Below are 14411 nucleotides of genomic sequence, written 5' to 3'. Positions count from 1 at the left end.
TCACTGGAAAGAGAGGCCCATTGGACTTGCAAACTTTATATGCCCCAGTACAGGGGAACGCCAGGGCCAAAAAGTGGGAGTGGGTGGGTAGGGAAGTGGGGGGGGGAGTGTATTGGGGACTTTTTTGGATAGCATTGGAAATGTAAATGAGGAAAATACCTAATAATAATAATAATAAAAAGAATGTGAGGCTTTAAGTGTGCAAAGCTTAGGAAGAGACAAAACCCACGCCTGTGGAGATGGAAATCAGGTAGGACAAGGGTCACCTGATCAAGAGACTCTGGCTCCGGGAAGCGCAGAACTGTTCTGAGGTAACGGGAACATAATATCCTTGGATGGAGGTGTTGGTCACATGGGTGCACAGTTGTAAAGACTCAAGTCAGTTTGTACCTTGCATGCCTGTGTCAGTTACATACATCTTAAAGTTTCATAGGGAAAAATCACTGTTTAAACAGAGACTATTGTTGTTTGTTAAGATTTTGATGGAGGGGGGTGCGACTGGCGAGATGGCTCAGTGGGTAAGAGCACTGACTGCTCTTCCAAAGGTCCTGAGTTCAAATCCCAACAACCACATGGTGGCTCACAACTACCCAAAATGAGATCTGATGCCCTCTTCTGGCACATCTGAAGACAGCTACAGTGTACTTATTTATAACTATAAATGAATCTTTGGGCCAGAGCAAGCAGGGACTGAACAAGTGGGGCTGACCAGAGTGAGTGGGGTTGACCGGAGCAAGTGGAGGTCCTAAAATTCAATTCCCAACAACCACATGAAGGCTCACAACCATCTGTACAGCTACAGTGAACTCACATACATTAAATAAATAAATAAATAAATAAATCTTAAAAAAAAAAAGATTTTGATTTTTAATACATGATCTCACTGTGTAATTCTGGCTAGCCTGGAACCCAATATGTAGACCAGGCTGCCCTCAAACTCACAGAGATCCATCCACCTGCCTCTGGCTTGGAGTTCTGGAATTTAAGGCATGTGTCACCACACCAGCCAGAGACATCTCTGATGGCTTGGTTAGACCTTGATGATAACTCTAGTTTAAAAAATACTTGTTGTCTGTGCATGTGTACATGTGTGCATGTGTGTGTGCCCATGCTTCCACGAGTGTGTGCGTGTGTAAGACTGATCCTTAGCAGCTGTCCACTGTGTTTTTGAGACAGGGTGTCTCTCTCACTGGCCTGGAGTTTACCAAGTAGGCTAGGCTGGCTGGCTATGGAGCCCTGGGAACTCTCCTGCCTCTAATTCCCCAGTACAGGTATCAGGAGAGAGCATCACCCCCCCCCCCCCCCCCCCACCTTTGTATGTAGGTTCCAGGGATTGAGCCCAGCTTCTCGTGCTGTCCTGCCAAACACTTTACCAGCCAAGCTGTCTCCCAAGCCACAAGGTGGACTGTAGGAGAGGATATAATGTTTATATTTAGGTGGGTTTCATTTCTGCACAAAAACACAAGACACCAAACAAAATTCCACTCTTGATTTGGGTGTTTATTCCAGGCCGGGCCAGTCCTCCAGAGGAGGGTACTATGCTGCTCCTTGTCTCTCTCATGCTGAAGAGAAAGGCCCTGGCCTGCCAGAAGTGTGGAGCCTTTTGCTTTGTGAGCATTTAAGAGATGTGTATTTTTACAAATACAAAGGTCAAGTTCCTGGACTTGGCGAACGCTCTTAAGAATAGTGTGATCTCATCTCTTCATGTTCACAGAAAATTCTTCCCAGCTAGACAGGATGTTCTCAGATCAGGGAAGGCACACTTACGAGGTCACCCATAATCTTTGGGACAAGCACATAGAAGCCCAAGAAGGGACCTGGATGTTTCAGGCAATCTGCTGCCTGGTACCTATTACTGTCATTATCCCCAGCATGGTGGCCAGGCTTGCCCAGTACAGCTTAGCTTTAAAGGTCCTTTCCAATGTCCTTTTCATACAGGGAAGTTTTGAGGAACTAGCCAGGAGAACCCAGAAGCCTGGGTCAGAATCCCAGGCTAAATCAGAGAAATGAAGCTGGTCACCCGCTTCCCCCACCTCAGACAAAGCAGGGATTGCTCAGTGGCTCTGGACACTGAATCCACCCAGGACAGTTAACTGCAGCCATGAGCATGGAGAGGAGCATCTACCATCGGTCCAGGGCCTGGTCCTAGGGACATTTGCTGAGAATGGCAGGCCCTGTATCCACATCCGCACAATGGCTCTAGAAGGCACTGTTCCATGAACCGCGGCTCCTGGATGCCAGGCAGGGTCTGGACAGACACAGGCGACGCTGGATCTCCAGTTGGCAGAATCGGTTCTGGTTGGATACTCGGGTGGCTATTCCCAACCCACAGGTGGTTGAGCAGGGGCCCCAGGCTGTGCTCCAGTTTGGACAGGGGCCATCGGCAGATGCAGGAGTGACAAAGGCAGAAAGTTGGTGTCCTGGAGGTTAGAAAGAAGAGAAGTTGGGGCTCAGTCACTAAGTCAGCTCAGCCGCTGGCCATCACAGGGAACCTGGAGAGGCTGTTAGGCTTCAGTTTCTTCTTGGGCTTTCTAACATTTGGGACTGGATAAAACAGTAGCTGAGAGTGTCTGAGCACAATGCATCCTGTTGACATCGGTCACGAAACAACTAGCAAAGACCGACGTTGTGATAGATCTCCAACCCTAATGAGCCCATGAAGGGAAACCACACCCTTGGTTGTATATATTTATAAACTCCACGCCTATATTGGGCAGATATGCCTCTATACCACTTTCTTCCCCAGCTATGAAATCCCTGCTACTTGCAGTTTCTCCAAGTCATGATCTCTGCTCCATCTTCATTCCAACAACTCTCCCTCTGCTCCTCCCCCAACCCCCATCCTCTGTCTCCTCCAACTCCTCCTCCTCTCCTCCTGCCCGCCTCTTCCTGTCTTGCCCGGAAACCCTGCCTCCTTATTTCAGTCCACTGATTGGCTGTTTGTCATCTTTCTTAGCTAATCAAATAACTAAGGGAAATTCCTCTACATGCCATCTTTCTTTTTTCTCTACCTTCCTACTCACTGATACATAGTGTCTTACCACTTGTGTGGCGTGGTACTGTAACCTGAAGGGCCCAGGATAGCAGGCTCACCATGGCCTATCTCTTCCTCCCCAATTCTCCTTTTCCTTTATGTCTGATGTCCTTCCTCCTAGCCCTGAGAGCATTTGGCAATGTCTATAGACATTTTCCATTGTCACAGTCAATGAAGGTATACAAGGGGCTTGGGGGAGGGGTGTTGCTACTGACATCTAGAGGGTAGAGAGAGGCAAGGTTGTCTTTCCACATCCCACATCATACCCAGAAGCCCCTGACCACAAAGAATGACTCAGCCCATCCCAAATGTCACTGATGCTGATGCTGAGAAACCCCTGATAAACCTTGCTGGGCACACACAGGTGTCATGTGTTTGTATGTTAGGGCAGGAGGCACGGGGACACTTGGATCCCTGTATAAATGGTGCAATGTTTGCACAGATGACCCCCTCCCATATACACACCTTCCTAGGAACACAGGTCACCTCCCAATCACTGATGCTAACTGAAGTGGAAATGCTACTGGACAGTTCTGAAACCATCTTTGCTGAGAAATGGTCTGCACATGACCGGTGCAGGCCCGATTACAAAATTATTTTGTTGAGGTTTGGTCTGTTGCTGTGTATTACAATGCTAAATTCTATGTGGCAAGGTCTAGGCCTATGAGCGACTTCTCATGTTTACAAGCTTTTGTTGTGCAAACCTTACTCCTTAATTTAAATCTATTTGTTAAATAAAATTGACTACAGACAGTTAGTAGAGGGATTTGGAAGTAGGTGGGTTTGGAGTGACCTGGTTTGCGGGTGGGGGGAGGTAAGAGAGAAGAGGAAGCCACCATGAGAGGAGAGGAGCCATGAGCACATGGCCAGGAGAAGCAGCAAGTGTCTGGGGATACACCACTAGGGAGGTAGCCAGGGCAGCAGTCAGGAGAGTAGACTAGGAGGTGACCCCAGTAATTGTCAAAGCCAATACAATAACCATAGTCTGAGTCTCATTTATTTGTAAGCTTGTCCCGAATCCACTTAAATTGCTTGCACTATACTATTTTTGATGCACAGCTGTTTGAGTCTATGGCTACAGAGGAATAACTGCCAGTGTTCATGGCCCTGTCCATGTTCACACAGGGAGGGCAGATGGGAGGCGGGGTTTTTATATTGCGTTTTGACAGGCAAGCTGAGGGCTGGCGGCATGGCTCAATGGTAGGGCGTTTGCCTCGTGTATACAAGGATCTAGGTTCGATTCCAAGTACTATGGGGGGGGGTGGGGGGGATGGGGTGGGGGGGGTGGGGGGTACATAAGGTGACTGGGATGACTCTCCTATGCGCCTATGTATCATATTCCCTAGCAGGGATAAGGTTGGCCTTAGCACTTCTACAGTGCTAGCTAGCGTGGGCCTTCTTACAACCCATTTACTTGAATGAACTAATTTTGTCCTCCCCGCGGTACTAAAGGGAAGACGTTCTTATTAGTTCCACCTTACAGCTGGAGAAACTGAGGCCAGGAACTTCAACACCTGTCTCAGAGTCACCCAGCAAGCGCGGCCAGAACTGAGCTTAGAAACACAGTGTCCATACATTTAAGCCACCCGACTCCTGCCTTTGCATGCAGGGGCAAGCGCAGAACCAGCCCTCACTTCCTGGTCACCTTCCCCAGTCAAATTCATGTGGTAAGAATAATGTGTTTAAAGAAACAGGACAACAAAATCCCAGAGCTGAAAAGTTTGTAGAAGGATGTAGCTGTCTTGCATGTATCTCTGCCCCGCCCTGGCTATGGCCCAAACTCCGGTCTTGCCTGGTCCAGCTTTTACATAATCGTCTACCTATGGATTTTACCTAAATCCAAACAATCCTGTGTTTATAATATTATAAATTGTCCACATATTTACATATCATAAATATATATTTTATACATTTATTTTTATATCATATCATATTATTCTATATTTATTATCTATACTCTCTTATACCACCTATATAATATTTATACCACTGGTGTGAGATACACAAATTTCACTCAAGAATGATAATGCTCCTTCCTGCCCCTCCCTGACTTAGCCACCTGAACTTGAACTATGTCTTACCATTTATTTATTTTTATTTTATGTGTGTGTTTCGCCTCATGTATGTATGTATGTATGTATGATGTATGTATGATGTATGTATGGTGTGTGATGTATGTATGTATGGTGGATGTATGTATGTATGATGTATATATGATGTATGTATGTATGATGTGTGTATGTATGATGTATGTATATATGTATGTATGTATACCATGTGCATGCCTGGCACCCGCAGTAGTCAGAAGAGGGCATCAGATTTGAAGTCATGGATGGTTATGAGCCACTATGTTGGTAAGAACTGAACCAGACCCTCACAAGAACAGCAAGCGCTCTTAACTACGGAGCCATATCTCAAGCCCCTTGAACTTTCTTTTAAATGATTTCTTGGTTGAAATTATATCTCTAAGTGGTTGCCTTTTTGGTTTGTCAGCTTGTCAGTTTTGTTTCTAGGAGCTGCTGCAATGGAGACCCTGGTGGCCTGGGTCTTCCCCACACTCACTCACCTTGGGCTGCGGAGGGCTGGATTGCCGGCTGCATCACTGCCTGGTCACACACCCACTCGGGGCAGCACCTTCCCGGCACCTGTATTCTCCTGGGGCGTGGGCAGTCCCAGCTGGGCAGCCGCACATCCTCACTGCACAGCGGCAGGCAGGTAAAACCACCATCATCACAGCGGCACAAAACCCTGCAATTGGGTTTAAAGGTCTCCCCATCCAGGTACCTGCGGCCGTTCACCTCACAGCTCCCGTCATCCTCTTCGACTGCACAGGGAGGAGAAAGAGGACCGGCACAGGGTCCTGAGGTCAGAGCACAAGACCTGCACCCTGTGCCATCCCTGCTCCTCAGCACACCCCTGCCCCACTGGCCACCTTCCTCTTCAGCAAGACAGAGAGGCATCCGGGAGCCTGGCTGGGCTCCAGCTATGGGCCAAGTAATTTCACATCTTGCCTCGGTTTCTCCATGTGGAAAAATAGGATATGTCGGACCTTATTTCACAGCATGTTATAGACTAAATGAAGTTATGTGTGTGACGAATCTGACAAAATGAAGCCTTGGGTAAAGGGTTGTAGCTCGGCAGATTGTCTGACGAGCATGCGCGTGCCCCTAGGCGCAGTCTCCAACATTGTATAAACTGTGGTAGCATGCTTGCTGGCATTCCTGTAAGCACAGCATTTGGGAAGTGGTGGCAAGAGATTCAGAGGTTCAAGGCCAGCCTGGGCTAGACACCTATCGAAATTAGTAATGTTTAGTATTTAGCTGTGGAGCACACTCTAGGATTGGGGGTTCATGAGGCGGCCTCTTAGTCTTCTTCCTAATGTGACGCCATCCTTGTCTGGTCAGGTTGAATTTTCTGGCTTTAGAGCTTTATATTAGCTGCTTAAATTCTCTGAGTGGCCCCATCACTCTCAATGATTACAGTGACCTGTGCCCTCAGGTTACATGGGTCAACACACAGAGCATCTAGCACAGGGCCAGGCACATAGAGGTGCCCAAGAACACACAGTGATACCTTCAAGATGTGGGCCTTCATGCCACTACCTTTCTGAAGGGCTGGAGTCCAGAGTCTTTCCTGACATCCCCTTATTCTCCAGAGAGGACTGTTCTCTGTCCACACTGCCTCCAGATCACAAGTCCTTGGACACAAAGACCTTCTGACCTGGACCTTGTTGTCAATGGTTCCCTAGAAACCACTTAGGCAGCTGTGCCTTGACCCCTACCTGGCCTTGCCACTTCTGGGTTCACCCCACCACATCCATCACACAGGCACATGAGTGTACATTCATGCATGTGAACATACACACATACACACAAACCCCTATCACACATCCATCACACACACACACACGCGCGCGCGCACATACCTATCACATACACTCATTACACACACATACATTCATCACATATATACACCATGCCCACTCACATACACACCTATCACACACACATTACACACACATCCATCACACACCCACAAACATCTATCACACACTCATACACACCCATCATACATACACACCTATCACACACAAACCTGTGACACATGCATGCTCATCACACACACTCATTACACACACATACATTCATCACACACAGACACCATACCCACTTACACATACACCCATCACACACTCACATGCACATCCATCACACACACTCATCATACACACACCTATCACACACACACACATACCTATCGAGCACACACACACACACACACACACACACACACACACACACACCCTGACTTCTGCCCCAGCTTTGGCCCCCAGTTGCCAGGATGACCTGACACCTGACAAACAGGCATGTTTAGGAAAGTCAATAGGAGGACGATCATTTTAGCAAGAGTTCCTGGCACTCCATAGACCATCAGCTGGGAGCTGGCTGGGTGTGGGGTGTGTGGGGCTGGGCAGCCAGTCCTTCAGCAGGATAGCTTTGCTCTGAGGGGCTCCCTGACATTGCAAACCCCATGAGCTGTCTCAGAATCCTACCCAGCTATGCCCATGTCCAGCAGCCAAACTCTTGTTTTCCCCAAGCCTGCTTCAAATCCCCTCTGCCGGCAACATTCCCTACCTACCCATGATAACAGCCTTCATCTGAGGTCCTCAGCCCCCCTGAGCACAAGCCATGGGCCTGCTCTCCGGGAATCTGTAGGTCCTTTCTTCCCTCGGGAAAGTCAGTTGCAAGGCAGGAATCACAGAGCCACAGTTGTCTTTCCTTCCTCCACCTGTAAGCTCTGTGACCCATTTAAGTGATTTAACCCTTTCAGCTGAGCTTCCTCACCTGCGAGATAGGGGCTACATTGGGTTGTACCTCCCTGTTAAGGATAAAGGGAAATGGACTCCTATGGTGTTTTCTCACAGGACTTAGGAAAGGGCTCCAGTGACTGCCAGCCCCATTAGACCCTCTGCTGGCATCCACGGAAAGCCACAGATATGTGCTGAGCACCTCATGTGGCCTGGGCCATGTGCCAGGCAGTTGTAATTCAGGATATGTGGGCACGTGGGCAAATATCCTTCCCACTGGAGCACTCCAGTGGAAATAAACACAGCCAACGAGCCGAGGCTGTGTCCCTGGTGATCCAGCCTAGTGAAATAGTGGGCTAAGGTTAGAGGGGATTTGCAATTTCTTAAAGATAGTGGCAGGGCTTCACAGATGGAGTGGCATGTGGGTGCGAATGTGAAGGAAGTGAGGGGACGACCCATGTGTGTGTCTAGGGAAAGAATGAGTGTGGCGCAATGGCCTGTGCTCTGTGCTAAGGCCCTGTGGTCCAGACCATGTCTTGGGTGTTCAAGGCTAGTGTGGCTGGAGCAGAGAGCGGGGCAAGAAAGGAAAGGGGTGAGGTTCTTTTGTCAAAATGGAAAGAACACTTAGGTGAGTGAAATAGATGAATTGTAAAAAACAAAAATCAAATCAAAACAAAACAAAACCCCTGAGCCATCTCTCTAAAATTTCAACTAGGGTAATTTTGCTTTTGGGGGCCCTTGGCAAGGTCACCACTGGCAGCTGATCCTGGCACCTCCTCACAGGCAGGGAGATTGCTGCTAAAGGTCAGGCCACAGATTGCTTCTCAGCAGCAGTGGTCCTGGGATCCATCACCAAGCCCTGCCCCAAAGTGTCAGAGGACACCCAGGCCTGAGAGAGTGGTGAGGAATGTCACATGTCCAGTGCCACCAGAAAACAAATGGAGTGTGTGTGTGTGTGTGTGTGTGTGTGTGTGTGTGTGTGTGTGTATGACAGCATGGTGTGTGTGTGCCCCAAAGTGTCAGAGGACACCCAGGCCTGAGAGAGTGGTGAGGAATGTCACATGTCCAATGCCACCAGAAAACAAATGGTGTGTGTGTGTGTGTGTGTGTGTGTGAGAGAGAGAGAGAGAGAGAGAGAGAGAGGAGAGAGAGAGAGTGGCTTAAGGCTCCCAGCCCCAGGTATGGAGGGAGTAGACTGTTACTTAAATCTGTTTGGAGACGGAACAGGCTGTAGGGCATTGAGCCTGCTAGCTAACATCTTTGAGTCTCGGTTTCCCTTTTTGTAGAACTTGTGAAAGAGGACAAGTGCCAGACACTGCTTGGGCACACACCACGCCCCATGTGATGCCTGTGCACCCTTGCTCTCCAAGGGGCTGTATGTGGGCAGCTGTTGGCCCAGCTCTGGAAGCTGGCTATGATGTGGATGTGTGCGGATGGAGGTCACCATCAGGACAGTTCCAGCAGAGGCCGAGGGAAGAAACAGGGAGCGGCCTTTGGGTCACCAGTTGAGCTGAATAAACCTAGCGCCTAAAGTGAGGTGAAAGAGATAGAGAGAGAGTGGGCTCCATTTTGACTCTGGATCCCATGGCCTTGACCCCCCAGCCTCCTCCCTGCCCACACACACACTGGTCTAGCAAACCTGCTTACAGAGGCACACGGCACCACGGCCACTGGGGCCTGCCCCAGGCTGACAAACCAGGCCCTGGCTGGGGTCGCAGACATGCAGGTGGTCACAGGACTCCCCCAGCCTCCGTGCACACACTCGACAGCAGCCACAGCCATCCAGCACCAGGGGTACCCCGGGTGGGCACTGGGGTGGTGTCCAAGGACAGGCACAGGGTGCTGGGCACAGCTGGGCACACACCTGGGGAGACAGAAACCTCACTCAGTTTTGACTATCATGGAAGGTATGGAGACTCCCAAGACTGGTCACTTCTCTGCCAAACCAGACAGTGTGGGATCCTTAGCTCAGCCTCCGTGTCACGCAGAATGGGCCTTCAGACTGAGCCATCCCACGGTGCTCCTAAGAGGCAGCATGGCACTGACCTTGAGCAAGGACCCAGGTCAGAGTCTCAGTCCTAGGCTCTGTCTTGTTGGCAGGGTGGCCTGAGAGCTCCTTTAACTCTCCAAGCCTGAGTCTCCTCGTTTGTAGAAGGGGGACAGGAAATGATGTCACTAACCCCTGAGCATGGGTAGGAGGTCATCAATATGGCTGGCTTTTTGCTTGTTTGTTTATTTTTGGGGTGCACATGTATGTGTAGTGTGCAGGTGTTTATGTGTAAATATGAAGACATCAACATCAGGTAGAGGAATTTATCACTCTCTACCTTCTATTTTTGAGGCAGAGTATCTCACCAAGCCTGACCATCACCGATTGGTTAGGCTGCCTAGCCAAGTGAACTTGAGGCTCTGCCCGTTGCTGGCCACTCAGCTCTGGAGGGTACAGATGTGTCCCACTGTGTGTGGCTGCTACACATGGGTGCTGGGGCACGATCTCATGTCCTCAAACTTGCACTGAGAGCATTTTACCCCACCAAACAATCTCCTTGCCTTCCCGAATGTGGCTAACTCAGGTGGCCATCTTGGCTATGCGCTCACGGGAGGGCAGGTACAAAAGCCGGAGAGTGATACCAAGGGAAGAGTGTGTTCTTACCCCTCGGACTTGAGAAGTCAAACAGAACACGTCATTTCCCGGTCTTGACACAGCCCACCATGCTTCCAGGCCTTAAGTGCACAATCAGATTAGCCAGGAAAGGGCAATACAGATTCCCAGGCCTCCTCTGGGACTCACGAAACTAGAAGTCACGGAAGCAGGACCTGTGATCTATTTAATAAGCTGTCTAGAAGCGTCTAAGAACCATCTAGGTCCACAGCCCCTCTGGCCCAGCCCACTCCAGCTCTCCACCCCCACATCACTCCACCCCACCCTCCCTCCACCCCCAGCACCCTGCACAAATGGGAAATTTGGGGTTGGGGGGAGTGACTGCCAATAGTCAGATCTGGGAGCCGTGCCATGCCCACCTCACGGATGTGGACTCTCTGCCCCAGAGGAGGACACTTCTGAAAGAGGCAAAAACTGAGCCAGGGGCTCAGTACCCATTCATCGCAGGGTTTCACCCCAGTCTACAACTGCGCCTTTCACCCAAGACAGAAATACACAAATGAAGTTCCAGAAGCTGTGAGTTCCCGAGAAGGTGGGCACCAAGAGGGAGGTACCCCACCAGTGGACAATCAATCTTTAACAGGAGTAGAAGGCCTTATATGGAGGATTTGTGATTTAGGAAAAGAAAACTAAAGACCCCAGACCTCTTGGTGGGATCAAGGAAACAGTGATCTGTTTACCGCCGCCCCATCCTGCCCACCCCTGGATCCAGAGTCTCAAACAAACAAACAAACAAACAAACAAACAAACACCCCTGCTCTCCAGGGCCCGCAGTTCTCACTCTGGCCAGCAGAGGCCGCCCCAGAGTTGCTGCTTGTCTCTGGCCAGTGAGTGAGTTTCCACCTAAGGCAGGGCACCCTGCAGAATTTCAGGTTCCAGAGGGTTCCTGGACCAGCAGCCTCTGGGAGCTTGCCATGAGCATGCATTGTCACCTCTCCAAGCCTTCTGTGTAATCTCAACATGGAATATAAGACATTCTTGGGTAACTCACTTGCAGTCCTCTTGAGAAGAAAGAGGCAGACTTTCAGAGCAGGGGTCTGACTCCCTTGGCTGAGCAGAACTGGCCAAAGACAAAACAAGCCTTCTACTGAGCAGGAGCCCTGCTGCAGGCTCTCGGTAGTTTCTGGCTTCTTCAGGTCCTGACTCCAAGAAAAGCCACTAATGATACCCTTACGTTGTGTGCTGTGTGCACAAGCTTTTCCTTTAGCCCTTTCCTGCGAGGTATGGGATTCGTGTCTGACTTAAAGATGATGAAATAACCCTTGGGAAACGGAGGCAGAAGAATTTTGAAGTTAGCCTGAGCTACATAGTGAGTTCCAGGCCAGCCTGGGCTACAGAGTGACACATTGTTTCAGAATAAACTCCAAAACAGCGAGGACAAAACAGGTCAAAATCAAGTGGTAAATATCTGGAAAGAATCCAGGTTGGTGGGAAGGCAGAGCCCAAACTTAACTCTTGAGCCTGTTGTTCCCCCAGGGACTCCGTTAGCACCTGAACCTCAGCCTCAGCCTCTGTCCTCAGTTCAAGGACAGTGAGTAGGCAGGGCAGGTGCTCTTGCTTAGCCTATAGAAGCAGCAGCCCCTCTGGCATCCTCCTCTCCTCCATCTTTGCTAGCCATCCTGTCCCCATATTCAAGCTGTCTCATTTGCTTTGGTCTCCCCAGACTAAGTAACTAAGTCTCTGGTCGCTTTCAGACCCTGATCAACATCGCTTCGCTGTTTCCAGGTTCCTTCCTCCTGCCCCAGTCCAGAGCCTGGAGCCCACAGCCTGCCTGGAAGACCCAGAATTCCATCCCCTGGGAAGGCTGTGGCCTCACGTCCTCTCCATGACTACATCCCAGATGCCAATCAACTTCCCAGGACCAGGAAAGAATGGCTTCATAAATGTCACTCCAGTGGCCAATCTAGGGCAGCTCTTCCTCACCCTTTCAGAACCCTCCCCTCCCGGGGCCCAGGAGACCCAAGCCACCCTCTCCAGCACCATGATCTGCTCAACACCTTCCAAGACTGGAAGCCCGTTGGTCCCAGGGAGGGAGATGTTTATACTCACACTGCATTGGCTCCAGGCCTTAACTCCGTGATACTGAGAACTTAACATTTAGTGTGAGGTATTGCCCAGGTTAGGGTAGAGAGACACCGACTAGGGTTTCCTCCAGACACACCTATGTCTGCCCCAGGCTCCACCATGCAACTCTTCTATTGTTCTTTATCTTTGCTGTGTGGCTTTGGGCACATTGCTTACCCTCTCTGAGTCTTCTTTGACCAAAACAGGACAATTTCTTAGAAGACTGTTGTAAATGTGCAAATGAAAGTACTCACAAGCCAATTAAAAGATGCCCAATGTGAACCAAGGGACAAGGACATGTGCCACAGAGATGTCTCCGCTCTCTCTGACCAGGGCCAGAGGTCACTGACTGCCTGAGGGCCGGCATGCTGTACCCTCATGGACTGTACTTTGCAATCAGACCCCAGCATCAACCTCTGTCCTGGTTCAGAGCTACACAGCACTCCCATTTGTTTTAGTTGCTATGAGGACACTGGAGGGTCCCACTGTCCTCTTTTAGACACTCATCTAGGTCCAGGACCTATGCTATCTTTTGTGGAGCAGTTCTCCTTAATGGTCTCCCTAGAAGCTTCATGAACATTGCACCCATTTAACTGAGGCTGAGGCTCAGAAAGGGTAGGACACTTGTCTGAGTTCACACAGCAGAACTTGCATGCCCAGAGAGGGAAGCAAGCCTGGGCACAGAGACCAGACTGTATCCAGTATAGGGTCTTTCCAAGAGTTCTAAGTTGTGACCACATATCTGTCCCACCACCCAGAATTCTGCTGTCATTCAAGACCAGGATGCCTTACCATTGAGAGAACGCAGAGGAAGGAAATGGCCAGAAGATGGATCAGTGGGTTGCCCCTCATGTCACCGTGTCCCTTGTGGAGCCAGCTTCAAACCTGGGAAGCAAGACCCGAGTCTTTTTTATGTTCTGGAGGGAATGAGGTTCCCTCTAGGTGCATACAGAGAAAGAGAAAACGACAGACAGACAGACAGACAGATAGACAGATAGACACGCACACACAGACACACATTTATAGTCCTTACAGACAGACAGACAGACAGACAGACAGACACACACACACACAGACACACACACACACACTTATAGTCCTTACGCCGGTCTCCATAGTCCCAGGAATAAGCCCAGTTACCTGAGGCCGAGGAGGCCACCAAGAAGGTGTCTGACAGTGTGTGAAGCCCAAGCCACCGCAAGTGCCAAGAGTTTAGGACAGGAGCCTGACAGGAGCCACTCAGCTCCTCAGTTCCCAGCAAGAAAGACCTCCATCCCAAGCCACGGCCACAGCAGCTGCAGCCTCGCCAAGCCCCCTGTCCCAGCCCGGGGTCCTCTGGAGATCAGGAGCGTCTGTCAAATGCTCTGCAGATCTGACCCTCAGCGTCCTGAGCCCTGAAGCTCAAGCTCTGGGCAGCCCAGACCCAGCCTGTGGTTTCTGGCAGGGAGACTGGCAGCCACCCAGAGGTGGGTGTGACTCAGAGCAGAGCTTCCCTGGCAGCCTGTCTGCTCTTGGCAACCAAGAGCCTCCCTATCCTCCTGGGCTCTGAAGGTGGCCTAGGGTGGCCAAGCCTAAGCAGACTGAGCCTACTGTGTGCTGGCACTTGCTGGACTCTGCTGATCTGACTGAGCAAAATTCTCTTTGTTGGATTCTACCAGCTCTGGGGGGTTCTGCAGAACTGGAGGCACAGTACAGACCTGGGGACCAGAGCCTGGGGCATGGGGTAGTAATGAAAAGTGTAAGGACCCCCCCCCTTGTTCAGACTGAGAGTGAGATACAACTTCTGAGGGAGATGCCAATTCTGAAAGCTAACAAGGCTCTGTGGTAGAATGTTCCAGAGGGAA

At 50.2% G+C, this 14411-nt stretch overlaps 1 protein-coding gene across 1 annotated transcript; it reads right to left on the bottom strand.

The window, feature by feature from the left end:
* Positions 1-1479: 1479 nt before the first annotated feature.
* Positions 1480-13983, bottom strand: Ccn5 (cellular communication network factor 5). The gene is made up of 5 exons (XM_021156596.1): positions 13708-13983; positions 13360-13452; positions 9489-9705; positions 5601-5858; positions 1480-2420 (listed from the first exon to the last, which is right to left on the bottom strand). The coding sequence occupies exons 2-5, from the start codon at positions 13417-13419 to the stop codon at positions 2200-2202; spliced, it is 756 nt and encodes a 251-aa protein (XP_021012255.1). The 5' UTR covers positions 13420-13452; positions 13708-13983; the 3' UTR covers positions 1480-2199.
* Positions 13984-14411: the final 428 nt, after the last annotated feature.

Source organism: Mus caroli, chromosome 2 (genome assembly GCF_900094665.2).
Source record: "Mus caroli chromosome 2, CAROLI_EIJ_v1.1, whole genome shotgun sequence".
NCBI classification, from domain to species: domain Eukaryota; kingdom Metazoa; phylum Chordata; class Mammalia; order Rodentia; family Muridae; genus Mus; species Mus caroli.
This window is presented reverse-complemented; position numbering and strand designations above follow the sequence as displayed.

Bases quoted from the DNA above. Each gene is read 5' to 3' on its own strand.
- Ccn5 (XM_021156596.1), bottom strand. From the start codon at position 13,419: ATGAGGGGCAACCCACTGATCCATCTTCTGGCCATTTCCTTCCTCTGC. The intron at 9,706-13,359 runs GTAAGGCATCCT...CTGTCTCCCCAG, and splicing joins TCCTCTGCGTTCTCTCAATG to GTGTGTGCCCAGCTGTGCCC. The intron at 5,859-9,488 runs GTAAGCAGGTTT...CTCCCTGTGCAG, and splicing joins CCGTGGTGCCGTGTGCCTCT to TCGAAGAGGATGACGGGAGC.